This window comes from Erinaceus europaeus, chromosome 4, assembly GCF_950295315.1.
Source record: "Erinaceus europaeus chromosome 4, mEriEur2.1, whole genome shotgun sequence".
Lineage (NCBI taxonomy): Eukaryota > Metazoa > Chordata > Mammalia > Eulipotyphla > Erinaceidae > Erinaceus > Erinaceus europaeus.
The window spans coordinates 8,785,218-8,811,917 of NC_080165.1; the positions used below are offsets into that span (position 1 = coordinate 8,785,218).

Below are 26,700 nucleotides of genomic sequence, written 5' to 3' on the forward strand. Positions count from 1 at the left end.
CCCTCTCCCTCCCTCTCCCTCCCTCTCTCTGCCTCTCCCTCTTCCTCTCCCTCCCTCTCCCTCCCTCTCCCTCCCTCTCTCTGCCTCTCCCTCCCTCTCTCTCCCTCTCCCTCCCTCTCCCTCTCCCTCTTTCTCCCTCCCTCTCCCTCTCCCTCTTTCTCCCTCCCTCTCCCTCTCCCTCTTTCTCCCTCCCTCTCCCTCTCCCTCCCTCTCTCCCTCTTTCTCCTTCCCTCTCCCTCCTCCCCCCCTTCTCTCTATCACCCTCTTGATTTCTAGCTGTCTCTATCCAATAAATAAAGATATTTTTTTAGAAAAGAAAAAAAATTTTTTTAATTCAGTTACACATCCAACATGATTCTAGTAGGGAGGTTTTGAAAAATGTCTAGTCATATATTTGTTAAATAATTGTCTTGATGCACAGGAATGATCTGATGCCTTTCCAGAATGATTCAACTGACATGTTTGTATTTTGAGACTTGAACATGTTTGAGTTGAAGATTGCTGGGAAAAGCCATCAGCCAATTTCCTTTGCTCTTGATTCATATGTACAATGTGAGCTCTTTGTTCTTACTAAACATCTCTAGTGTCCAGACTAAGACAGATAGTCAATAAAAGAAACATAAACAAGTTGGCAAATAAAATACAAGACCTCCAGCTCTCTGCTGTGCTTCCACAATTGCCACCAGGATGTTTGACCAGCTGGCATTCTAGATGCCTGTGCACACCCACTGCAGGCAGAGAAGGCAAAATAACGTACTGAAATGTTCTTTTGTCATTTCCTGAATTACCTCATGGTTGAATTACCTTCTAGTTGAAAGTGTCTCAAGGGTAGAAACTATTTATTTCACTTCCCATGGTCTTAGTAACTCCTTCTGGCATGAAGCTTACTACAGAGAAGTTACGTGCCCAGCCAATTCTTTTAAACCTGTGACTCTCTGAATGAGTAATATATTCAACTCTTTGCACTACCTGAATATGTGACTCACTCTTGATTAAAATATGTAACTAGGCAAAAACCATGTCCTTAGGACCTATTGAAGAACTTCGAAAATTAGGAGAATTCTTTACACAGATGTATTGAGATGTGTGGTACTTATATTATCTTGTCAGGTAAATGAGGAAAAGATTAGCGATCACTTAAAAATTAAGTCAGTTGAGTCTAAAAGTACTACACCAATAAATCAAAATTCTTTTTTTATAACTTTTAATATTTTTATTTATTTATTTATTCCCTTTTGTTTTATTGTTGTAGTTATTATTGATGTCGGTGATGTTGGATAGGACAGAGAGAAATGGAGAGAGGAGGGGAAGACGGAGAGGGGGAGAGAAAGACACCTGCAGACCTGCTTCACCACCTGTGAAGCGACACCCCTGTAGGTGGGAAGCCGGGGCCTCGAACCGGGATCCTTACGCTGGTCCTTGCATTTTGCCCCACATGGGCTTAACCCAATAAATTAAAATTCTGTCTTCATTTTCTATAAAAGCAAATTATTTCTCCCAAAATATTGCAAGATTTGTTCCACATATTCTGATGACTACTGACATATAAAATTAAAATTGAATAAGCATTGCTAACTGTGGAAAACCCCAACTATTTCACGCTATTTCAAAGTTGTCATATCTGCTTGCTTAGAGAAGAAAACTATACTTTTCCTAGGATGTTGGCTGTATTCATCAACCTTGTTGAAAAATGATCTCGGGGCTGGACAGTAAGTAGTGCAGTGGATTAAACTCACATGGCACAAAGTGCAAGGACTGGCGAAAGTATCCCTCTTCCAGCCCCCGGTTCCCCCACCTGTAGGGGGGTCACTTCTCAAGAGGTGCAGCAGGTCTGCAGGTGTCTATCTTTCTCTCCCCCTCTCTGTCTTCTCCTCCTCTCTCCATTTCTCTCTGTCCTATCCAGCAACAAAAAAGCTATAACAGCAATAACAACCACAACAAGGGCAACAAGAAGGGCAACAAAAGGGGAAAAAAATAGCCTCTAGGAGCAGTGGATTCATAGTGCAGGCACCGAGCCCCAGTGATAACCATGGAGGCGAAAAAAGAAAAAAGAAAAAAAGAAAATGATCTCATTTTTTGACATCATTCAACTTGTGGCGAACTCATACTATAAAAAAATGTTTGTGCTGATCTTCCTTAAATTGAGAGTGAATTTTAAGACAGCTTATAGAAATGCAATTACATGTTTAACATGATTTTCAAAATTGACTTTGGAATTTCAATCTGTTATGATACTGTGACATGCCTGAAATTTCCTGTTTTCCTTTTTGCTTCTTAAATAGTTCTCTAGTTATGAAACCAAGTTTCCTGAAAGAACTGCTAAACTTCATTGGCATGATCCTAACTCTACACACACGGTATTTTGCCCACTGGGAATATTTGCAAAGATAAAGAATTCAAAATATTTATAGGTTTGCCTTAGAAGAAAAAAAAATTTTCCTGAAAAGTAATACAACACCGCAGTATCCCAGAGCCTCCTCAAGGCATCACGCAGTGCATTCTTAAGGAGCCTATCTACTGTCTACCCTGCATCTGTGGTAGACAGGACATGGTGATTCATAGAGGTTATTATCCCCATTAAAATCAAAGTGGGGAGTCTGGTTAAGCGCATATGGCGCAAAGCACAAGGACCGGCGTTAAGGACCCTGGTTCGAGCCCCTGGCTCCCCACCTGCTGGGGAGTCGCTTCACAGGTGGTGAAGCAGGTCTGCAGGTGTCTGTCTTTCTGCCCCCTTCTCTGTCTTCCCCTCCTCTCTCCATTTCTCTCTGTCCTATCCAATAACAATGACATCAATAACAACAACAATAAAAAGAAACAACAAGGGCAACAAAAGGGAATAAATAAATATTTTTAAAAAGCTGCACTTTAAAAAAAAATCAAAGTGGTTCTTACTCCAGGATTTTATAAGGAAGAACGTCACACATTTGCCATGGACCCGGCAGTTTCCCAGGGTTATGACACACCATTAAATCCTTAGCCTCAGTTATGCAGATGAGATGTCACCCTAATTTACTGATGATAGAGTGTGACTCACATGGGTGGCAAGGCATGCCCAGGTAAGGTGTACCCCCCAAGTTCTCTCAGACTCTAAAATGCATGCTTACTGTCAAGAATTTTCAGTTTCAATATGTGTTTCTGGCTCTTGCCTTGGAGAGTCCATTCCATGACTCCCGGATCAACTCTGCAATGTGAGGAAAGTGGCGACTTTGTATTTCTTATAGGAGGGCAGAAATTTCCTATGCTGCTGTATCTGATAATTTGGGTAGCTGAGAAGCTACTAGAATTGATGATTTCTCCCAGACTTCACAGCCCAGAATTTCATGACATACTGTCTACCCACCCCCCCCAACTCTCTGTCCTAATACCCACTCTTTAATTTTTTTTCTTTACCTCCAGGGTTATTGCTGGGGTTCAGTGCCTGCACTATGAATCCAATCTTCCTAGAGGCCGTTTTTTTCCCTTTTGTTGCCCTTGTTGTTTATTAGTGTTGTTGTTGTTATTACTGTCATTGTTATTGGATATAACAGAGAGAAATCAAGAAAGGAGGGGAAGACAGAGGGGGGAGAGAAAGACAGAAATCTGTAGATCTGTTTCACCACTTGTGAGGCGACCTCTCCCTGCAGGTGGGGAGCCGGGGGCTCGAACTGGGATGCATACACCGGTCCTTGCACTTTGTGCCATGTGCCCTTATCCCACTGCACTGCCACCCCCACCCAATTTTTAAAAATATTTATTTATTTGATAAGACAGAAAAAAATTTAAGGAAACAGAGAAAAGAAGATAGAGAAAGAAAGAGAAAGAGAGATACCTGCAGCATTGCTTCAATATTTGTGAAGCTTCCTCCCTGCAGGTGGAGACAGGGGGCTTAAACCCGGGTCCTCGCTCATTGGAACCTGTGCTCAATGGTATGCTACCACCTAGCCTCATCCCACCCACTCTTAAGTCAGAGTTCTGGCTAATTTCCCTGAGTGAACAAAGTCTTTCTAAGAAATAATGGGAACCATGCAAGGACCCCAGTTTGAACCCCCTGGCACCCCACCTGCAGGGGGGTTGCTTCACAAGCAGTGCAGCAGGTCTGCAGGGTGTCTATCTTTCTCTCTCCCCTTTACCTCCCCCTTTCCCCTCCCCTCTCAATTTCTCTTTGTCCTATCAAAAAAAAAAAAATGGCCACAGGAGCAGTGGATTCATAGTGCAGGCACCAAGCCCTAGCAATAGCTCTATAGGTAATAATAATATTAAGAAGGAGGAGAAGGAGGAGGAGGAGGAGGAGGAGGAGAAGGAGGAGAAGGAGAAGGAGGAGAAGGAGACGGAGATGGAGACAGAGAAGGAGAAGAAGAAGGAGGAGAAGGAGGAGGAGGAGGAGGAGGAGGAAGAGGAGGAAGAGGAGGAGGAGGAGGAGGAGGAGGAAGAGGAGAAAAAAAATAAAGAATGGGAAAATAGAAGCCTATTATCTGAGCAATGGGTAGTAGACTACAGAGCATGGTGTAAAATGTCATCTACTAGAATATGGCAAGAAAGAAGTAGGAAAAAAAAAGTTTACCCTCTAATATTTATCTGCTCTTAAACAAAGGGTGAGGGAAAAAATGATTAAATTTTCTGGGAGAAAGAAATATTGCCCTCATTGGACAATATGCCCAAACTCTTGTCTCTTGGGTGAAGTCAGCAAGCTTCATTCTTTCACAGGGAGTTGATTTATGGTTCTAGTCAGATTCTGACTTCTGAGAAGCCATAATTCCCATTAGAGTTGCCAGTCAAAACCTTAAAAAAAAAAAAGGTATTGTTTACTCAAATAGCTATGATTAAGGCCTAGAAGCCTTGTCACAGTTTGAGGCCAACTTTCCAGAAAAGCCTCTTCAAGATAAGTGCTCTGTAGCAGGGAAGTGATTTATGGGGTAGAGGGGAAATCCAGGTTGGTTTGTGCCTTCTGGGCCTACTGATAGGCTTCCATTTGTGACACAGAGAACACCTGGAAGTTGACACCTTTCAGTCTGGGCCTTGTGAATCAGAAGAAGAAAAAAAAAAAGAAAGAAAGAAAGAAAAAAAGAAAGCCAGATAACACCCAGGCAAACTAGCTCAAGAAAAAGAAATTATCAGATAGTCAAGAGACTGTAGGGGAAATGTCTCTGCAATACACACTCACACCGAGGAGGCAGGGACTGTCCTCTGTTCCCTGGTTGAGCCCTTGTAGCCAGAAGCAACACCATCCTGTCACTTTGCCCAGGTCTGAAACCCTCAGATTCAGGATGTAAGAGATGACCAGTGTTTGGCATTTCTCTGCTAAAGGGAAAAAGCTCGTCTGAGGACAGAGTGCAGTGTGCCTCCATCTCCCTCCCGTGTTCTGCTCACACCTATCCAGATACCTCCTTGAAACCCAGCTGCTTGCTTCCCCCAGAGCCCCTGCAATAGCTCTGTGATCAGCTCAGCCACAGGAACCCGACCTTGTGCAGGAACAAGACAGGAAGCGATGACACAGGTCAGGAGGGAGTATCTTCCTGCTCTTCCTACAACAAGCCTTGGGAGCTGCGGTCTCAAGGACTGCCCTGCTTATTTCCTCTGTCTGGAGTGACATTCCCAGGAAAACGGCCCTGTTTCCGCCTTCATTTCATGCTCAACTTTGGTTGACAACAGTAATAACAACAAGGGCAACAACATGGGGATAATGGCCTCCAGAAACACTGGATTCAGTAGGGCAGGCACCAAGCCCCAACAATAACCCTGGAGGCAAAAAAAAAAGTCTTTACTAGTCCTTCTGTAAAAATAAAACTCCTGGGGCCAGGTGGTGGCACACCCTGCTACGTGCACACAGGACAGTGCACAAGGGCTCGGGGGTTCCGAGCTTCTGGTCCCCACCTATAAGGGGAAAGCTTCACAAGTGGTGAGGCAGGTCTGCAGGTGTCTCTCTGTCTCTTTCCCTCGCTATCTCCCCCTCCCTGCTCAATTTCTCTGTCTCTATCCAATAATAAATTAAAAATCATATATATATCTTCTCCCATTGTGTAAAATCTTGTTTTATCCCCACCTTACCTGCTACTTTGTATTCTTTCTTTTATCTGTTTATTTATTGCCATCAGGATGATCGCTGAGGCTTGGTGCCGACACTAGGAATCCACTGCTCCTGGGAGACATCCTCTCCCTCTCTCTCTCTCTCTCTCTCTATCTATCTTTTAATTTAATTAGGACAAAAATAAACTGAGAAAAGAGAGGGAGATAGGGAAAGAGATAGACACTTGCAGACCAGTGTCGCCACTCAGGAAGTGTGCCCCCTGGAGGTGGAGACCCGGGGAGCTTGAACTTGGGTCCTTGTGCATGGTAATATGTGTGCTGAACCGGGTCTACCAACCCCAGGCACAACTTTATTTTCCTATACACCCATCCAAGTGGTGGCTCACCCAGAGGAGTGTACATATTGCCACACCAGAGGACTTGGAGTTCAAATCCCAGGTATTCATCCACAGAGATGAAAGAAGTTTCACAAGGGGTATAACAGTGATCTCTCTCTCTCTGCCTTTTGCTTCCATCAAAAAGAGGGGAAAAAAAAAGAAAGAAAGAAAGGGGGAGGGGATTGTTGGTCTGCTTCTAGATTCTGCTTCTAAGACCCCTTCTGTTTCATTGGTTTAATCCCCCCTGCTTAACACTGTATTCTATTTGCATAAACCACTGTGAACTAAGCACCGCCCTGCCTCCAGGGCATTGGTTTAATCCCCTCTGGTTCAGACTCTCTTTTTGCTTCGCCCCCTCTCCTTGTCACACCCTCATTTCCACCAATCTCTTTTTGCTCCACCCTCTCTACGTCACATCATGTTTCCACCCTGCTTGGCGAGTATATATACAGCTGCTTTGTCACCAGAATCATCAGAAGCACTTCACCAGGACATCCGTCTCTCATAGGCTCTGGAGAGAGCCTATAAGCTGATCTGCACTGGCAGCCCCAGGATATATAAGGACAAGACCATGATTAGAGAGAGCTTAGATTGCGCTGCATTCCACATGAATAAAGACTGGACTACATACCACTCAGCCACGGGTCCCTGGTCGTCTCTGTCTCCCGTCTGCAAAACTAGCCCAGCAGGGGATAAGTGCAGGAAAGGTGTATTTTTTTGAGGTGTGGAGCCCTGGCTCTAACTCTGGTAACAAAGATAAATACATAAAATTTATAAAAGAAATACAACTGCAATGCTCTGAAGCACCAACTCTCCCCTCCTGCTCGAGGCTGGAAGACCTATAAGTGTTGAGTCTTGGCCTCTTATCCTTCTGTGTCCTTGGCGCCTAGCCCAGAGTCTGAGAAGTGCTCTCCAGCAGCACTAAAGTTGCTTAGGAATCAGAGAATAACTGCTTCAGCCAACAGCCCCACTCCTCTTAATGCAAGGCTGGAGAGAGGTGCTAAGGTTTCATATATGCTCACTGCCCTTACCTTACTTTTCCCCTGGTCTTTTAGAATGAAAGAGACAGAAAGTGAGGCAAAGAGAGAGACCAAAGCTCTTCTTGCTGTGTGATGTGGTACCAGACATTGAGTTCATAATCTTGCACGTGTCAGGCCGGCACTTTACTGCTGATAATGGCCTAAGTCCCTGACTTACTTTTTTGTTCTTATCGGGGAGAAGGGTATGGGAGCACTGCTCAGCTCTGTCATATGAGGTGCCAGAGATTGAAAAGTGAGCTCTGGTGTCTGCAAATTCTTTCTTTCTTTTTTTTTAAAGTTTTTTATTGTTGTTTTATATTTATTTATTTTCCCTGTTGTTGCCCTTGTTTTTTTTTTTATTATTGTTGTTGTTATTGCTGTCGTCATTGTTGGATAGGACAGAGAGAAATAGAGAGAGGAGGGGAAGGCAGAGAGGAGGAGAGAAATATAGACACCTGCAGACCTGCTTCACTGCTGTGAAGCAACAGCCCTGCAGGTGTGGAGCCAGGGGCTCGAACCCGGATCCTTATGCTGGTCCTTGTGCTTTGCGTCACGTGCACTTAACCCGCTGCTCTACCGCCAGAGTCTCTGCAAATTCTTTCTTTTCAAGCTGTTTCTCTAGCCTCTCTGTGGTTGCTCATTCTTAGCAGGGATGGAGAGAAACATTGCTCAGCTCAAGGGGAACTCTGAAGATCCTTTAGAATTTGTTAAAAAAAAAACAAACATGAAAAGTGGGTAAGGAGGCCCAGGTAGTAGCGTGCCTGATGGAGCGCACATGTCACAATGCGCAAGGACATGGGTTCAAGTCCCTGGTCCTCAACTGCAGAGGGAAAGCTTTGCAAGTGCTGAAGCAAGACTGAAAGTCTCTCTTTCTCTCTCACTCTCTCTCTCTCTCTCCCTTCCTCCCTCCCTCTCCCTCTTTATCATCCCATTCCCTCTAGACTTCTGTCTGTCTCTGTCCAATAAATAAGATAATAAAATTAAAGTAGAAAGGAAGGAAGGAAGGAAGGAAGGAAGGAAGGAAGGAAGGAAGGAAGAAAGAAAGAAAGAAAAGACGAAAGAGAGAGAGAAAGAAAGGTGGGTGAGAGAGAGACGCACTCAAAAGCTGCTGTTTTCTGTTTTGGTTTTGGTTTGAGAGGATGTTTGTTTATTGCTATGTTGGTTGATTTCTTGGTCATCTCCAGGGATTCACCACTCCAGACTGAGTTTTTCAGAGAGGGAAAGAAACCACAACGTGAAAGCTTCCTTCAGTTTGGGGCCTTGGGTGTGGGCGCTAGTATTTAAGTTAGTAATTGTACAATATTTATCTACTGAAACTCACTAAAGTCGCAGGAACTTCCATTTTGATTATTTGAGTTATTTCCCCTTAAAATAGTCATTTTGAAGCAGCAGTTGAAATAATGACGCAGATTACAATAAATGTTATGCTTAAGGCAGAGTCTCCTGGAAGGTCAAGAAAAGGTAACACTGTTCTAATCAGAGTAATTTTGAGACAACAAAGCAAGCAAACAAATGAAAACACTAATTACAAATTCAAAGAAAAAAGAACTGAAAACATCGAAAATCAGTCTTCAAATCAATACTGAGCAGCTCGTCAAAAATACTCTCGTGTTTTCATGGCATTCTGACACCACCACTAACTTCTGCTTAGAACACTAAGTACCACATGTTACCACCAAAAAGATAAAAATTATTTGGGGGGTTGGGTGGTAGTGCAGCGGGTTAAGCGCACATGGTGTGAAGCACAAGGATCCCGGTTAGAGGACCCCCCCCCCCGCCCACTCCCCACCTGCAGGGGAGTCGCTTTACAGGCGGTGAAGCAGGTCTGCAGGTGTCTGTCTTTCTCTCCCCCTCTCTGTCTTCTCCTCCTCTCTCGTTTTCTCTCTGTCCTATCTAACAACAATGATGACATCAATAACAACAACGATAACCAACAAGGGCAACAAAAGGGAAAATAAATAAATAGAAATAAAATTTTTAAAAAAGAAATAATACAATGATAGTAACAACAATTAAAACAAGGGCAATAAAAAGGAAATAAATAAATACTTTTAAAAATTATTAAAAAACTCAAATCTTCACCTCAGCCTAGAGAATGCAGAGTATTTTCTGGCACCATATGTAAAAGGACCAGAACCCTAGGAAAGTCAGGATTTCTGTTTTCCCAGAGGCACTGCTCAGCTCTGGCTTACGGTGGTACAAGGGATTGAACCTGGGACTTCAGAGCCTCAAGCATGAGAGTCCCTTTGCATAGCCTTTATGCTATCTACCATCCCCTGCCCACCCAGAATTGTTTTACCAGCCATCACAACCTGACCTGGTAGAAACCTAGCCCTCCTGAAACAGTGTGAAAATGTAAGCACAGCCATCACTAGGTTTGGACATCTTGGAACACCTTTATCAATATTTCCTCTCCCTGCAAACGCCATCCCGTCTGAAGCCAAAGAAACAACAGAGGTTCTTCGGTTCAGTTCTTAAGACACATTTCCAAACTCAACTTGGCACACAGAAATATACTTGCCTATTTGTAACTACCCAGAAATTCCCTACCACGGTCTTCTATGCACATGCCCTTTATAAAAGAAGAAATTTCAAGTGAACCGGAAAATTCCCATAAGTTTCATTCCAGGTCTGCCTTCTCTGTGTGACTTCCATGTCCCAAAGGCACTGGATTTTTGCACTTTTCTCTCTGCTACCCTCCTCCCCTCCCAAATCTGTCTCCAAGTCCATTTGAGTCACTGCTTATCATGTCAAGTTCACTCCTTCCCACTTCACTCCTGGGATCGGGGCTCATGCTCTACACTGCTGAGCCTCTTGGAGGTCTCCTGGGAACCACTTTCATCAGATTCATTCAGCCATCACCATCTGGGTAATCTCCACTACAAGATATCTGCTAGCCATCACCAGCCACGTTTCTGTGCCAGTCCTCAGCTGGTCTAAACTCAGCTTCCTGGTATAATCAAGATAGAATTCTAGACCCTGGACTCATTTAATTTTTTATTCATATTTCCCTCTAGTCTTATCCCAGCAGGCAGGTCCTAATCTTGACGGTCACCTCTGAATTTCTGTGCAGGCTTCTCTTTTTTTTTTAATAAAGTTCTTAAGCTGTTTTCATGATGTGCCGACGCCTGCATTATGGTATTTACCTCCCATCATCAGAGACACATCAAGCTTTCTCAAGTGCAATCATTTTTCTAAATAAAATCAATGGACTTGTTTTTAATTTTAAAAATATTGAAGATCGAAACAAAGAACCCAACGGATAACCTTATTATCACCGAAAGAGTAACCTGTAGGGGTTCAGACGGTGGCACACCTGGCTAAGCGTATGCATTACACTGCACAAAGGACCCAGGTTCAAGCCCCTGCTCCCCACCTGCAGGAGGAAGGTTTCACGAGTGGTGAAGCAGGGCTGTAGGTCTCTCTCTGTCTCTTTCCCTCTCTATCTCCCCCCTCAATTTCTCTCACTCTATCCAATAATAAATAAATTAAATTAAATAATAAAAAGTAAAAAGTAAATTGTATATAATACTTTTTAATTTGCTTAACAACCTGATATAGCACTACCTCATAAATATTTATATAAACATCTACACACACACACTTCACCATCCAGGTAACAGTGATCTAGTGATGTCTGAGTCAGTCTTTCTTGTTTTTTAAAAATTTATTCCCTTTTGTTGCCCTTGTTGTTGTAGTTATTGTTGTTGATGATGATGGCATCATTGTTAGATAGGACAGAGAGAAATGGAGAGAGGAGGGGAAGACATAGGAGGGAGAGAAAGACACCTGCAGACCTGCTTCACCGCCTATGAAGCGACCCCCCTGCAGGTGGGGAGCCGGGGGCTCGAACGGGGATCCTTATGCTGGTCCTTGCACTTGGCGCCACCTGTGCTTAACCTGCTGTGCTGCCTCCCGCCTCCCTCTGAGTCAGTCTTTGCATGATCACTTTTTGCCTCAGCGATTTTGTGAATGTACTAAGGTCAACCCATCTTTCACAGATGATTAGTTGAGTCATTAACACTTTTTCCCTAATAGTTTTACTTACTTATTTTGGACAGAGACAAAGAGAAATTGAAAGGGGAAGGGGAGACACAGAGACACCTGCAGCCCTGCTTCACCACTCATAAAGCTTCCCCCTGCAGGTGGGGACCAGGAGCTTGAACCTGGGTCCTGCCACAATGTCTTGTGAGCAATCAGACAGGTGTGCCACCGCCTGGCCTCTCACTAACACTCTCAAAGTGACTTTAGAGCCCCAAGAGCACAGAAGGCAATATATAATAAATGCAAAACGTGTTTTATCATGATGCATCACATGTAATTGTTTTTAATGAGAGCATATCTGGAAAAATTTTGGAATTTCAAAACCTTAGTGTAGAAGAAGGTGTCTCCTCCCTAAGGACTAACATCTCATGCTGTCACCCTGGCTCATAACATGCTGCTCAGTTCAGGAGGGCAGTCCTTCAACAACTGCATGGTCACAGAATGTCCCTGAGGAAGTTGGTAACCTGAGCCCTGGAAGAACTTGGCAACCCTCGAGCTAACACTCATTCGCACAGGATTCCACTTTTAACGAAGTCTTTTGAGGGAGTGGGGCAGTAGCTCAGTGGGTTAACCACGCGAAGTGCAAGGACCAGTGTAAGGATCCCGGTTCGAGTCCCCGGCTCCCCACCTGCAGGGGAGTCGCTTCACAGGCGGTGAAGCAGGTCTGCAGGTGTCTGTTTTTCTCTCCCCCTCTCTGTCTTCCCCTCCTCTCTCCATTTCTCTCTGTCCTATCCAACAACGACAACTAAAGTAACAACCACAACAATAAAAAAACAACAAGGGCAACAAAAGGGAAAATAAATATTTTTAAAAAGTCTTTCGAAATACCAAGCAGAGAGATATCTGATCCTCTTGCTGACAGAGTGCAGGAGGCCTGAAGGAGTGCTCAGGCGAGTGGAGGCAGGCTGTGCTACATACAATGCACAGCAGACACAGTGGTCTAGAGAGGGGGCACTTCAGGGAGAGAAAGAAGAAAGACTGAGGTTCCCACTAGGATAGGACAAAAGACTGAAGTGACAACGGAAGGGAAGAAAAGAGAAACTAGCGCCAGTGTTGCAGTTTATGAATATTTTGAGAATTTAATAAATTGTCAGATTTTCCTTATAAGCACTGAGCAATAGGTGGGTTTGTTTAGTGCACTGCAGGTGGGGCTCTAACTGAAATCCTTACTTTACCTCATGGCAAGGCTTCTCTCTCTCTCTCTCTCTCTCTCTCTCTCTCTCTCTCCTTCCCTCCCTCCCTCTCTCCAGGGTTATCCTGGGCTTGGTGCCAGCACTATAAATTCCACTGCTGGTGGCAACCATTTTTCCCCATTTTATTGGCTAGGGCAGAGAGAAACTGAGAGAGGAGGAAAGGAAGATAGACAACTGCAGATTTGCTTCACAGCTTGTGAAGCGTCCCCCCCTGCAGGTAGGGAGCCGGGGGCTCGAATCTGGATTCTTGCTGGGTTCTTGTGCTTAGTACTATGTGAGTTTAACCCGGTGTGCTCCTGCCTGGCCCCTTGACTGCTCTCTTTAGAGCAATCTCCCTATAACTCCTCCCTCTTCAGTTCTGAGGATCCACTCAGGTTTCACTGGCATTGTTCTTAGTCCACATCTCTGAAAGAGGTCATCTGCTGACCAGCAGTAGGGGAGGCTCAGGGTATTAGACCATGTGGTGAAGCAGAATGCTGGTTTTGTGAAGGGCGATGTGTACTAGTCTTGGGGAAATGTGGAAACTGAACCCTACTGACAGTTACAATGGACTTCATTCATCAGGTGATACTGAAGTTAATAAAAATTGATGAATAAATAAAGTTCGAGGAGAACAAGTCACAGGCCAGCAAGACAGCCCCCATTTGCTTTGCCGATGGCACAACCCAGGTTTGAGCTGCTCTGCTGCCCCCACACGGAAGAAATATGGTGCCTTTCTCTCTGTCTCTCTGTCTCCTCTATATCTGAAAAAAAAAAAAAAAAGCATCTTGGAGCAGTGAAGCTCCAGTGAAGACCTCATCCTACGGGAAAAAAAAAATTCAAAAAGAGAAAGAACACAACAAATGCCCAAAATATGATACTATCAATTAAAAAGTTCTACAAATTTCTCAGTTTCAAAAAGATATGTGGGGTCAGAGAAATAGATTTCCACGTAGGGTGTAGGGCATACCTCTTTCCATGTTCATTGCCTGGGTTCAAGCCTTGGGAAATGCTACAGCAGCACTGGAACAAACCCTGGTTCTCTCTCTCTCTCTCTCTCTCTCTCTCCCCCCTCTGGCTGTCTTACTTTTTTTTTTTTTTGTCTCCAGAGTTATCACTGGAACTCCATGCTGGCACTACTAATGCACTGGTCCTGGCAGGCCATTTTTTCTACTTTATTGGATAGGACAAAGAGAAATGGGGGGGGGGTAGATAGAGGAAGGGAGAGAGAGAGAGAGAGAGAGAGACACCTGCAGACCTACCTCACCACTTGTGAAGCAACTCCCCTGCGGGTGGGGAGCCAGAACCAGGATCCATCCCAGCACTTAGTACAATGTGCTCTTAGTACTTGCTGTGCCACAGCCTGGCCCGACCTGTCTTACTCACTTGAGCTCACTGAATGAAAAAGTCAGTCAGGAGTAGTGAAATCCTGCTTCAGTGAGGCTCCAGAAATACAACACACACACACACACACACACACACACACACACACACACACACACACACACATATATTTGGATTATATAATGTGTTGTCTTTAGAACAAAATACATTTTAAAATTCCACTGGGCCCACTCAGAGGTAAACAGTTTTTTTCCCCAGAATTGTTTTCTAGTAAATTTTAACATTTACACATATTTCCATGTAATAGAATCACACTGTATATGCAAAAAAAATAAATAATCTCCTTCTGGACTGGACTGTCACTAGGCCAGCAGGCTGCTGGTAATGGCTATATCCTTTGAACTCAGGAAGCAGCAATCGTGACGGAGTTACAAGCCCGCTCATTCACTCGATCATTCGTCAGTTGTGAGCTAGACAGCACCCAGGTGTCGGAGGTAAAGAAGGTTCAAGGGAGGTCATATCGGCTAGGCTGGCAAACAGGAAACAAAAAACTCACAACACATGGAGACAAATACTGAGCTCTGGGAAAGTATCAAAGGCAAAGGGAATGCAGGAAAAATAGCTTCTCTCTGTTGGGGCAGATTGATGGGAGTCTGACCCCTCAGACACATGAAAAGAAGCAAATGGAGAAATGTGTAAGAAACAGAGCTTCTCAGAGGATCAAGCAGACCACTGAATCTCACCTCCAAGAGAAGGAGCCTTGGATGATTATCTGATATGTTTGAAGTGTTGCTTTGATGGAAGTAGTAGCACTCAGCCCTGGGACATAGCCTGAAGGCATCCCGCCACCCAGGGGGCCACTCATGGGAAGGAACACTGAGGCCTAGTGGTCAGGTATGTAGTGACAACTCCCAACTGCCCCAACACTCAAAAAGACTTAAGTCCTGTCTTTTTCAGACCACTTACTTAGAATTTAATGGGAAAATCAAAGAAGACAAATGTCAGTGCAGTGGTTAAGTTGAACCACCAAATAAACAGGGAAGCTGCTGTGCTGAAAGCTTGGTGTGCCAGGCAGTGGCACACCAAGCTAAGCACACATAGTATGAGGCGCAAGGAGCTGCTCAAGGATCCCGGTTCGAATCCCTGGCTCCCCACCTGCAGGGGAGTTGCTTCACAAGGTCTGCAGGTGTCTATCTTTCTTTCTCCTTATCAGTCTCCTTCCTCTCTCCATTTCTCTACTCTATCCTATCCAAAAAAAAAAGACAAAACCTAAAAAAAAAAAAAAAGGCCTCCAGGAGCTGTGGATATGTAGTACAGACATTGAACCGCAGGATAACCCTAGAGACAAAAAAGGGGGGGGGGGCGTGTGTTTTTTCTGGTAGTTATGGGAGGTGGAGGATATATACACTGAGTAATCTTTATACTGTTATCAAGAGCTTGAGGTGAGGAAAGGTGTGTGTGTTGGGGGGGGGGTAGGCTGTAAAATAGTGCCAAGATTCACTCAATGTTTCTGTAGAGACTGAAGTTCCTTTATAGCTGGTTCCTGAAATGGAATTCTGATGTATTTAGAGGCTGATGATAACCTCAGCACTTAAAAATGTTATAGGACTTAAAGTGTTTCCATTATCCTTGGGGAGTAAAAATGATGGTAGTATGTGCCTTGATTTAAAATGGATGGAATTTGAGGTGATTATGCTTAGTGAAGTAAGAAGGTAAAAGATAACTACCAGATGGTTTTGCTCATATGTGGAATATACAGAATTGAAAAATAAACTTAAAAACAAAAAAAGAGTCCTTTCATAGTATTTTATAATTCCATTCCAGGTGGTTCAGTTCCTAACAAAGTCCCAAAACCTAGATATAGACTAGGTCCCATGAGATAGAGCATATGTTCACACGTATCCACAAACTAGGGCAAAATATAGACCTGAAAGCAGAAGTACACAATAGTCTGCAGTGAGTACCCACCCCCAACTCTTCATCTGCACTATTCCAGCCTTTAAGTCCATGCTTGGTCAACAATTTGTTTGGCTTTGAATGTTAACTCTCTTTTCAACCACCAGGTTCCAGATGCTAGCAGGATGCCGACCAGATTTCCCTGGACAGATGAACCCACCAGTGTGTCCTGGAGCTTTGCTTCCCCAGACACTCACTTTACTAGGGAAAGAGAGAGACAGGGTAGGAGTATAGATCAACCAGTCAATGCCCATATTCAGTGGGAAGCAATTACAGAAGCCAGACCTTCCACCTTCTGCATCCCACAATGACCCTGGGTCCACACTTCCAGAGGGATAAAGAATAGGAAAGCTATCAGGGGAAGGGGATGGGATATAGAGTTCTGGTGGTGGGAACTGTGTGGAGTTGTACCCCTCTTATCCTATGGTTTTGTTAATGTCCCCTTTTTAAAAAAATAAATTTAAAATTTTTTTTAAAAAAGAAAAAAAGAGTCAAACTGCAAACTTCCTCTAAGACTTTGTGAGAACTGTAGCCATTGTTGGATGCAGGGGAGAAGCAGGACACCTGGTGAGCACACTGTGGAGCTATACATGTTTAATTTAAAAATCCTGTGAAGCAGTATAAAATCACTAATAATTACTGCCTTTCAGCCACCAAGTTGCAGATGTTCCTATGATGCCATCCTGACTTCCCTGGGCACAAGACTCATCAGTGTGTCCTGGAACCCCACCTCCCCAGAGCCCTGCCCCACTAGGGAAAGACAGAAACAGGCTGGGAGTGTGGATCCACCTGCCAATGCCCATGTCCAGTGGAGAAGCAATTACAGAAGCCAGACCTCCCACCTTCTGCACCCCATAAAGAATTCTGGACCATACTCCTAGAGGGATAAAGAATAGGGAAGCTTCCAATGGAGGGGGTAGAACATGGAACTCTGGCAGTGGGAACTGCCTGGAATTATATCCCTGTTATCTTAGAATCTTGTAAATCATTATTAAATCACTCATAAAAATTACTAATGCAATTGTTGAAAATTTTAAAAAGTCCCAGCAAATGTCATCTGATCAGACTTATTTGGAAAGAGTGTCAAGCAGAGTTTACATACCCTCTCGTTTTGGCCTCAGTGACTGCTCCCCTGCTAGTTCATGCTCATGAAGGATCTGAAAGAATATTTTAGAAAAGTATTATTTCGTGTTGGGTGGAGATTTATATTTTACAACTTTCTGTTTCTATGCCCCATGGTGCGTACTGACCACAGTGACTACTGTCTGTTAAAAGCTTCTGGGCTAGCGTCGCGGGTGGGAGAGAGAGAGGATCTAGGAACAAAGCTTGTGGCAGTAGCAATACAAATCTTTATTCATGTGGGAGCTCCAGAATCAGGCATGAGTGCAGAGGGTTAGGTCACGTGGAGCCAAAAACCACAATGGCCGGCGTCCGCCTCCCCCTGTATGCCTGCCCTTCTCTAGGCTGGGACATGGAAAGAGGAAGAGAAGAGAAACCAGAAACAGAAGTGGCTTTGTAAGATAAAACCGGAAGTGACAAGTCGGAAACAGACATGGCTAGGAAAGGGGGAAGAGAAAGGAAAAAGGCATGCTGGGAAGATGGAAGCTTCCTTAGCAACTGTTGTGATGGTTTTAGCTGGTGGAATTAATGTTACCCTGCAGGTAGGATGGGTCTTGAGGTAGAAAGTAGATCAGGCAAAACAATGATTATGTACATTGGCCATAGTGCAATGCATGATGGGGCAGGAGGGCTGGCTTAATGCCCAGCAAAAAGCTCAGAGTCAGGATTCAGGTTTTGGCTTTTACACCTTTGTGTCCAGTGGCCAATGAATAAGGACTAATTGGGTAGTCAGGAAAATGAAACAGGGCCTGCTGTTCTAGTGTTCACTGGGAATTCATTTTTTTTTTATAGACCAAGGAACAAAAGAAATAATCCTGAGTGTCTCAGAGTTCCTGCGATTTGAGTTCTGTCCATAATGTTTGCTGTTTTAGTCTTTTGCTCTCTGAGATTCACGCCCTTCACCTTTTAGACAATTCTCATGACCTCTTCTCTGTACTCAGCTTGTCACCGTCACACTTCATCTGCAGAATTAGACTATTTAGATTATGCATGTTTAAAGATTATTGTTCCCTTCTCTGGCTCTTTGACTTGCAGCTCTCACTCACAGAGGCTCTAAAGCCAGCTCCAGAACCACTGTCTACATGACCCTGGGGAAGCTGCTTATGCTCTCTGAGTCTCAGTTTTCATTTACCCAGACAGAATACTGCTTTGTCCTGACCATATAAGACTTCTATGGGGAGTCGGGCTGTAGCGCAGCGGGTTAAGCGCAGGTGGTGCAAAGCACAAGGACCAGCATAAGGATCCCAGTTCGAACCCCGGCTCCCCACCTGCAGGGGAGTCGCTTCACAGGCAGTGAAGCAGGTCTGCAGGTGTCTATCTTTCTCTTCTCCTCTCTGTCTTCCCCTCCCTTTCTCCATTTCTCTCTGTCCTATCCAACAACGACAACAACAATAAAACAACAAGGGCAACAAAAGGGAATAAATAAATTAAATAAAAAAAAAAGACTTCTATGACAGGTGTCTTTCTCTCTCCTCTATCTCTCCCTCCTCTCTCAATTTCTCTCTGTCCCAGTCAATAATAACAACATCAAGAAAGGTAAAGCCTCAATGTTTAACACTATGAAAAAGCAATGCACCAAGCCTTATTTATTTATTTATTCATTTTGCCACCAGGGTTATCACTGGGGCTCAGAGCCTACACTATGAATCTATTGCTCCTGGTGGACATTTTTTTTTTTCATTGGGTAGGACGGAGAGAAATTGAGAGGGGAAGGGGAGATAGAGAAGGAGAGAGAGAGATAGGCACCTGCAAACCTGCTTAGATGCTTATGAAGTGTCCTCCCTGTAGGAGGCTCAAACCAGATCCTAATGTTTAGTACTATGTGAGCTTAACTAGGTGTGCCACCACCCACCCCCTGCATCAACTCTCTTTAAATGCAGCTGCCGTCATTGGTAGTAATGTATAGCTGTGTGTCCAGCTGGCCTGGAACTCACTGGGGAACCAATCTTGCCCTTCTGAGTCCCCATGCCATCCCAGTGGTGAGAATCATGAAATACCAGCATGTTTCTTTGCTCTTCAACTTTGGGTCCAGAGGAGCACACAGAGAGGAGTATAGGTCTATGCTCAGCCAGGATTTACTTCAGACAAGAAAGCAGCCTTGAATTGGGCCTCCTCCTGCTTCTCTCTATATAACTACCCAGACAAGTGTCTGAACAACAAAGGCAGCTCCATCCATATGGGATTTCCTGATGACCAAGCTTCAGCTGAAATGCACAAGGTCACCGATTCCAGGAAATGCCCCACCTGTTGGACATGAGGACTTCACAAATACTCAGAGAGGGTGGGGCAGGGGAGGAGTCTAAAATAAGCACAGACAATCTGTCCGGAAGAAGAGGTGGCATTTCACACACAGGAAAAAATAAATAAATAAATATATATATATATGAAGGCCATCCAGCAAGATAGTTAAGTTGAATAGTGCATTGCTTTGTCTAGTGCACATTTCTGGTTGGAGCCCGGCTCCCACTACTGAAGGGAGTTTTGGTGGTATAGTCTCTCTCTCTCTCTCTAGCTATCTATTTATCCCCTTCTACCTCTATCTCTCTCTGTCTCTGACTCTCTGTCTCTCTTTCCCAGTCTCCCTCTTTGCCTCCATCTCTCTCTGAAAATGTTATTTCAGAGTGATAAACTCCAAGCGATAATGAAGGATAGGAAGGAAGAAAGAGAAAAGACAAGAGAAAAGAAACACACAAATAAGAAAAGAAGAAACTAATGCTGATCCCTAGAAGTTCTATCTATTATTAAGTCTTACCCCTACTCACTAAGGCCCCTCAACTCACTCCTTCTTTCCTTGTTTTTTTCAAACCTTGCATATCTACAAGTGTTGGTCTACATGTTGGGTAACTGTCTAATCAAGCTTCTTGTTGGAATATCTTCTCTTAAAGTAACAATAACAGTGGTTTATTTGTACTTCAACAATAATCAGTGCACTTCAATCCTCAACTTGGACACCATCTTCTCCAACAATACTCCTAACCCATCTGCACATCAGCTGTTGGGCTCAGTCAAAAATTAGTAAAGTCACGGGCCTAGAATAGACCTCCTAGCTCCTCCCAGCATGAAGACCCATATTTCATCTGCTATGCCTCTACCTTTAGGTTCCTGATTATTAAACAATTTGTTCTGCTGTATATCTTAACTCTTTTTCAGCTACCGTGTTCCAGATGCTACCATGACTCCAGTCTGACTTCCCTGGGCAGATGACCTCACCAATATGTCCTGGAACCTCACCTCTCCAGAGCCCTGCCCCACTAGGGAAAGGGAGAAACAGGTTGGAGGTTGTGGATTGACCTGTCAATGCCCATGTGCAGTGGAGAAGCAATTATAGAAACCAAACCTTCTACCTTCTGCACCCCAAAAAAGACCCTTGGTCCATTCTCTAAGAAAGATAAAGAATAGGGAAGCTTTCAGTGGAGGGGATGGGATATCGACTCTGGTGGTGGGAATTGTATGGAATTATACTCCTTATCCCACAATCTTGTTACTTATCATTAAATCACTAACAAAAAATTCCAAAGTGTAAGTATTTTCACTCTGCTAGTCACTGTGCTAAGGCTTACATGTTGAAAACACTCTAGCTTTACAAACCAGTGAAAGAGGTGCTATTCATGCTCATATCTGTAGATGGAACATGTTTATGGATATAAAGAATTTGACTATGTTTCTTAAAATAGCGAAAGATCACAACCTAACCAACACAACGATTGCCACCTCAACATGCTTCAATTAGACTGTGTCCAGAGACTTCACGTGTGGAATGACAACCCTTCAGCTTCATTACTAGGGTGAGACCTTTCCTTTCATAGTATACTCTAATTCCATCTCAGGTGGTTCACTTTCTAACAAAGTCCCAAAACCTAGATATACACCAGTTTCTGTGAGAGAGAGCATATGCTCACATGTACCCATAAACTACTGCAAAATATATACCTGAAAGCAGAAGTACACTAGAGTTTGCAGTGAGTACCCCCCTAACACTTCCTCTCCACTATTCCAAGCTTTGGGTCCATGATTACTCAACAATTTGTTTGGCTTCGTATGTTAACTCTCTTTTCAATCACCAGGTTCCAGATGCCATCAGGATGCCGGCCAGGCTTCCCTGGACTGAAGACCCCACCAATGTGTCCTGGAGCTCAGCTTCCCCAGAGACACACCCTACTAGGGAAAGAGAGAGGCAGACTGGGAGTATGGACCGACCAGTCAACGCCCATGTTCAGCGGGGAAGCAATGACAGAAGCCAGACCTTCCACCTTCTGCAACCCACAACGACCCTGGGTCCATGCTCCCAGAGGGATAGAGAATGGGAAAGCTATCAGGGGAGGGGGTGGGATAATGGAGATTGGGCGGTGGGAATTGTGTGGAATTGTACCCCTCTTATCCTATGGTCTTGTCAGTGCTTCCATTTTATATATTTTTTTTTAATTTTTTTTTTTAAAAGAAAGAAACCGGGCCTGGTGTGGCACACATGGTTAAGGGCACAATTGTGATGCAGAAGGACCTGAGTCCAAGCCCCTGGTCCCCACCAGCAAGGGGGAGGCTTAACAAGCAGTGAAGCAGGGCTACAGGTGTCTCTCTGTCTCTCCCCCTTCTCTATCTCCTGTTCCCTCTCAATTTCCCTCTGGTCTATCAAATACAATAAAGTTAAAAAAATTAAAATGATAGTTAAAAAATAAAAAAATAATAGAGCAAATCGCCCCTCCAGAATTCAGAATTGTGCTTTGTTCTGTCTTGGCATCTTTCTTATAGTGGCAGGCATTGAACTTAGGGACTTGCATGCCAGGCTTGCATATGTTCTAAGCCACTTTTTTGGCCCAAATCAAGCATTTTCAGTCTTACATTAAATGCCATAAACTACACTCCCTTAGTCAAATCAGATTTACTTAGATTTGATTTAAAAGTAAAATGAAAACTTCAAAGAAGTGATGTTTAAAATAGAAACTTTAAGACAATGACATGCATTAAAGGCTAACCGAAATATAAAGAGTGAAAAGCAAGCACATATTTCAAAAATCATTAAGAACTGGAATGAAATGCAGAACACTAAAATTAGATAGCTTCAAGCAGGGGGGAAAGGGGACATTTTATAATGTTATTATCAACCAGTAAAGCTTCAACAAAAATAGCAGGTTTGATGAATGTGGTATGGAACTATACCCTTGCAATCTCATTATAGTGTAAGTCATTCTGATATCTGTCACTTAAAAATTGACAACAACAACAACAACAACAAAAACCCCACCAGAAAGTGATACTTAAAAACTTTTCTTCACTAGTAGAAATATATTATTACTGGAGGAGAAATAGTAATTGTAGTAAACATTGATAATGTATTTATTAGTTCAGACTCCAGACACTATTCTAACACCTGTTATAAGTTAATTAATTTCTTTATTTATTTTGTATCCAGGGTTACTGCTGGTGCTTGGTGCCAGCAGTAAGAATCCACTGCTCTGGGTGGCCATTTTCCCATTTATTTATTTATTATTTATTTTCATTTTATTGGGTAGGACAGAGAGAAATTGAAGTGGGAGGCAAAGTCAAAGAGGGAGAGAGAGACACCGAAAGACCTCCCTCACTGCTTGTGAAGCATTCTTGCTGCAGGCGGGGAGTAGGGGGCTCAAACCCTTGTCCTTGCACATAGTACTATCCGTGCTTAACCAGGTACTCCACCATCCAGTCCCCTAAATTAACTAATTTAGTTCTTATAGAAATGAGACTCAGAAAGAATTTTATTAGCCTCCCAAGATCTCGTAACCATAATATGCCACGGTGCATAAACTAGCCAAAGGAATAAATAAGTCAGCACTTCCTATAAGGACAGAAAATAGTTGTGATTCCCTTAGTTAGGTTGAACTCTCACTAACATCCCCAAGACTAAGTGACCTGAATAATTTGTCAACAAAAGGCTTAGATGGCATTCATGACTCGCATGATAACTTTTGTTATTTTATTTTATTTTGCTTCCACGGTTATTTCTGGGGCTCGGTGCCTACACTACAAATCCACTGCTCCTGGTGACCAATTTCCCCATTTTATTGGATATAACAGAGAGAAACAGAAGGAAGAGGGGAAGACAGAGAGGGAGGGAGAAAGATAGACACCTGCAGACCTGCTTCACCTCCTGTGAAGCCACCCCTGCAGGTGGGGAGCCGTGGTCTCCAATGGGCATCCTTGAGCAGTTAGCTGATGTGCTTTGGTGTCCTATGAGCACTCAAGCCAGTGCACCACCACCCGACCCCTGTTGTTTTCAATTGTGATGCACACACTGACACCACTGGTTTCAGAATGTGACGTGCTGTAGTCCAGTAAATGCACTCTAATATCCTTATCTTCACCACCAGGCCCCTGATCCAAAACATTTCTCCAGAGGTACTAAAGAGTTTAAAGCATTTTCAATCTGTGACATTCCCAGGAAATTAGAAAAATGTGATATGGAAAAATATAGCAGACATGGATTTACTCACCAAGGGATGAACAATAGGCTCTAAATTCAAATTCAGTGTCACTTGGGAAGAGGAAATCAGAGCAAGCATAAGGCATAATGCGTTTTCCCTTGGGGATTTCATTTCTTCAAGTCTGAGTTACTTTGCCTGAAATGGAAAGATGACGGTTTAGAGATAGAGTGATTTCCCCCTTTTTTTTGACAGTTTTTTTTCCTTTTATTTTATCGAGGGGTTAATGCTTGACAGTGTAGTCACTGTAACATGATGTAATTTCATTATGCACTCAGCGCCCAAGCTTCTCTCCCACCCCTCTCTCCTCCACCATCCCCCAGAATCCCTTGCTTTAATGAAAGACATCATGCCCAGTTCATTTGTTTTTAATTCAACAGAAAAAAAAAAAAAACTAGCAAATTCTATCATGAAGGTCACAGTAAACATGGATTTTTTAAAAAAAATAATTATTTTTGTTTATTTTCCCTTTGGTTGCCCTTTTTATTGTTGTTGTAGTTATTGTTGTCGTTATGGATGTCATTGTTGTTGGATAGGACAGAGAGAAATGGAGAGAGGTGGGGAAGACAGAGGCGGGAGAGAAAGACAGACACCTGCAGACCTGTTTCACCACCTGTGAAGCGACTCCCCTGCAGGTGGGGAGCCAGGGGCTTGAACCGGGATCCTTGCGCAGGTCCTTGAGCTTTGTGCCACGTCCTGCGCTCCTGCCCGACTCCCATCATGGATTCTTTTAATATAGGGACAGAAGGGAGAGCATCAAGGTTTGGACTCTGAACCAGATCTTTGAGTGAGGAAATAATAATGTCAGAAAAGATTAGAGAGAGGAGGATTTTGCTTAGTACCTGTAAAAAGTATAAAAATAATTGATATGGGGGCCGGAGGCACATCTGGTTAAGAACACATATTACAGTGTGCAAGGACACAAGTTCAAGTCCCTAGTCCTCACCTGCTTCACAAGTGGTGAAGCAGGGCTGCAGGTGTCTCTGTCTCACTCTCCCTTTCTACTTCCCTTCCCTTTAAATTTCTCTCTGTCCTAGTGAATTAAATACATAAAGGTAAAACATGATAAAAAATAAAAGTAATTGGTATGTATGGAGAAGGAGAGACAGAGGCAGGGGAGGAGAGAGAGGGAGAGGGAGAGAGAGAGGGAGAGGGAGAGAGAGAGGGAGAGGGAGAGAGAGGGGACAGGGAGGGGGAGGGGGAGAGGGAGAGGGAGAAAGAGGGGGAGGGAGAAAGGGAGAGGGAGAAAGAGGGGGAGGGAGAAAGGGAGAGGGAAAAGGAGGGGGAGGGGAGGGGAGGGGTGGGGGAGGGAGAGGGGGAGAGGGAGAGGGAGAGGGAGGGGGAGGGAGAGGGGGAGAGGGAGAGGGAGAGGGAGGGGAGAGGGAGAAAGCAGGGGGAAAGCAAGAAAAAGAGAATGTCTACTTGGGGAGAAATGTTTTTTTTTTAATATTGTGATCCAGTGCATACAACATTTAAATAACAAAAATCAGAACAATACTGTCTTTGTTATCAGCAATACACTTTGATATTTTCTATGCTTAGTCTATCCTGTTCAATTTATTTTTCTTTTTAACTTTGGTAACAAGCAAATTGTCTTCGTGACCAGTATTCAATGACCCACTAGTATGAAAATCCTGGGACTAGGAAGTGGTGTACCTGGTTGTGCACACATGTTATACAATGTTTCAAGATTCAGGTTCAAGACCCAGGTCTCCATCTGTAGGGGGAAAGCTTTATGAGCTATGAAATAGTGCTGCAGGAGTCTCTCTCCTTCTCTGTCTCCCCCTTTCCTCTCAATTTCTCTCTGTCTCTATCCAATAAAGAATAGTTTTTTAAATTGAAAAAAATGCAAATATTGAACCCAGTCATAAAAATGTGAATTGTATTTTGGTCTCTTGAAGTAAGTATTATAGACTATTTCAATACTGTATACCATCTTATTTGCTGATTTTTGATAGCTCTCTCTCTCTCTCTCTCTTTCTCTGTTCTGGGGTTATCGATTATCACTGTATCGCTGGGCCTTGGTGCCTGCACTACGAATCCACTGCACCTGGTGGCCATGTTTTCCATTTTATTGGATAGGACAGAGGGAAATTGAGAGAGAAGGGGGTGATAGCTATCTCTTTATAAAGATGATGATGAAAATAAAGTTTTTCAGGAACCAGATGACTCATTATGGCATTGTAAATGTAGAGTATCTGATGGAATGAAATAAACAATCAAGGACCACAAGACAAGAGCAAACTCCTCTGTTTAGACTTCATTCCCTACTGACTTTTCTATGTCCAAATGTTTTGAGGAGGAAAAAAAAAAACTAGACTAGGGCCAGTGAGGTAGGTCAGTGGCTAGGGAAATGGTTTGCCATGCATATCGCCCAGATTTGAGCCATGACACAACATGGGAGGTGGTGAGGTGTCTCTCCATCTGTTTATCTCTCACTACATTGACAAGCCATCCCAGAAGTGGTCAAACTGTGCATATATGAGGCCCAGCTCTGGGAGGGGAAAAAAAAAAACAAAAGCAAAGCACTGGACTACAAAGCAAAAGCAATAGGTTAGGGTATAGAAATGATGTAGACCAACTGAACATCCTTGAGTAAATTATTTATCTTCTTTGAGTCCCATGAAACATAGACAATTATAGCTCATCTAATCCTATCAAACTTTCCAGGCATTGCAGGGAGTGGCAGGGGACCATGGCCAGGATAACCACAGAAGACAGCCAAAACTTAACATGCCAGGGGAAAACTGTCTATCCATCACCAGCCACTGGCTGCCTCCTCTTTCTCTTCCGGAATGTAAAAGAGGGGAGCACAAGGCCCTGGAAAACTGACCCAGTTTGCAGATTTGGCAACCGAACACATTTTTTGAATTCCGCAACTCAGTAACTTTCAAAACATGCTTTGCAACTTAGTTGACATGAATGAGTACTGAAGGTCAGAGATGTCCGCTATGGGAAAGTCATAGTAACTTACTGCTTAATTCTCTACTTCGTTCTCATTTGAAAGAGTGAGAGGATTGATCAGACTGACTTATCCTGCTAAGAGCAACTATTTACTAGGTTAAATCAAGTATTTTGGAGGAACTCAGTGTTTTTGGCTCCAGCTCAGTGGACTGTAAGAGCTGGTCCCATTCCAAGGCAGGTGATCAAAGGGATGAGACTGAGTGAGTGAGTGAGTGAGTGAGTGAGTGAGGCTACCTGAGTTTGTGGCAGT

The 26,700-nt window shown here is 43.6% G+C and overlaps 1 protein-coding gene across 8 annotated transcripts in view; it reads right to left on the reverse strand.

Moving 5' to 3' along the window:
• Positions 1 to 26,700, reverse strand: part of ADGRF5 (adhesion G protein-coupled receptor F5) — a 137,197-nt gene that overhangs the window by 52,868 nt on the left and 57,629 nt on the right. For 7 of the 8 annotated variants that reach the window (XM_060188714.1, XM_060188720.1, XM_060188719.1 and 4 more), the window contains 2 exons: positions 23,499 to 23,624; positions 17,018 to 17,072 (listed from right to left, as the gene is read on the reverse strand). In XM_060188714.1, coding sequence (XP_060044697.1) covers positions 17,018 to 17,072; positions 23,499 to 23,600 — 157 coding nt within the window. In that variant the 5' untranslated portion in view covers positions 23,601 to 23,624. Of the gene's footprint in view, positions 1 to 3,104; positions 3,182 to 17,017; positions 17,073 to 23,498; positions 23,625 to 26,700 lie in introns of those variants that run through there. The other variant, XM_060188718.1, reaches the window with a different exon arrangement.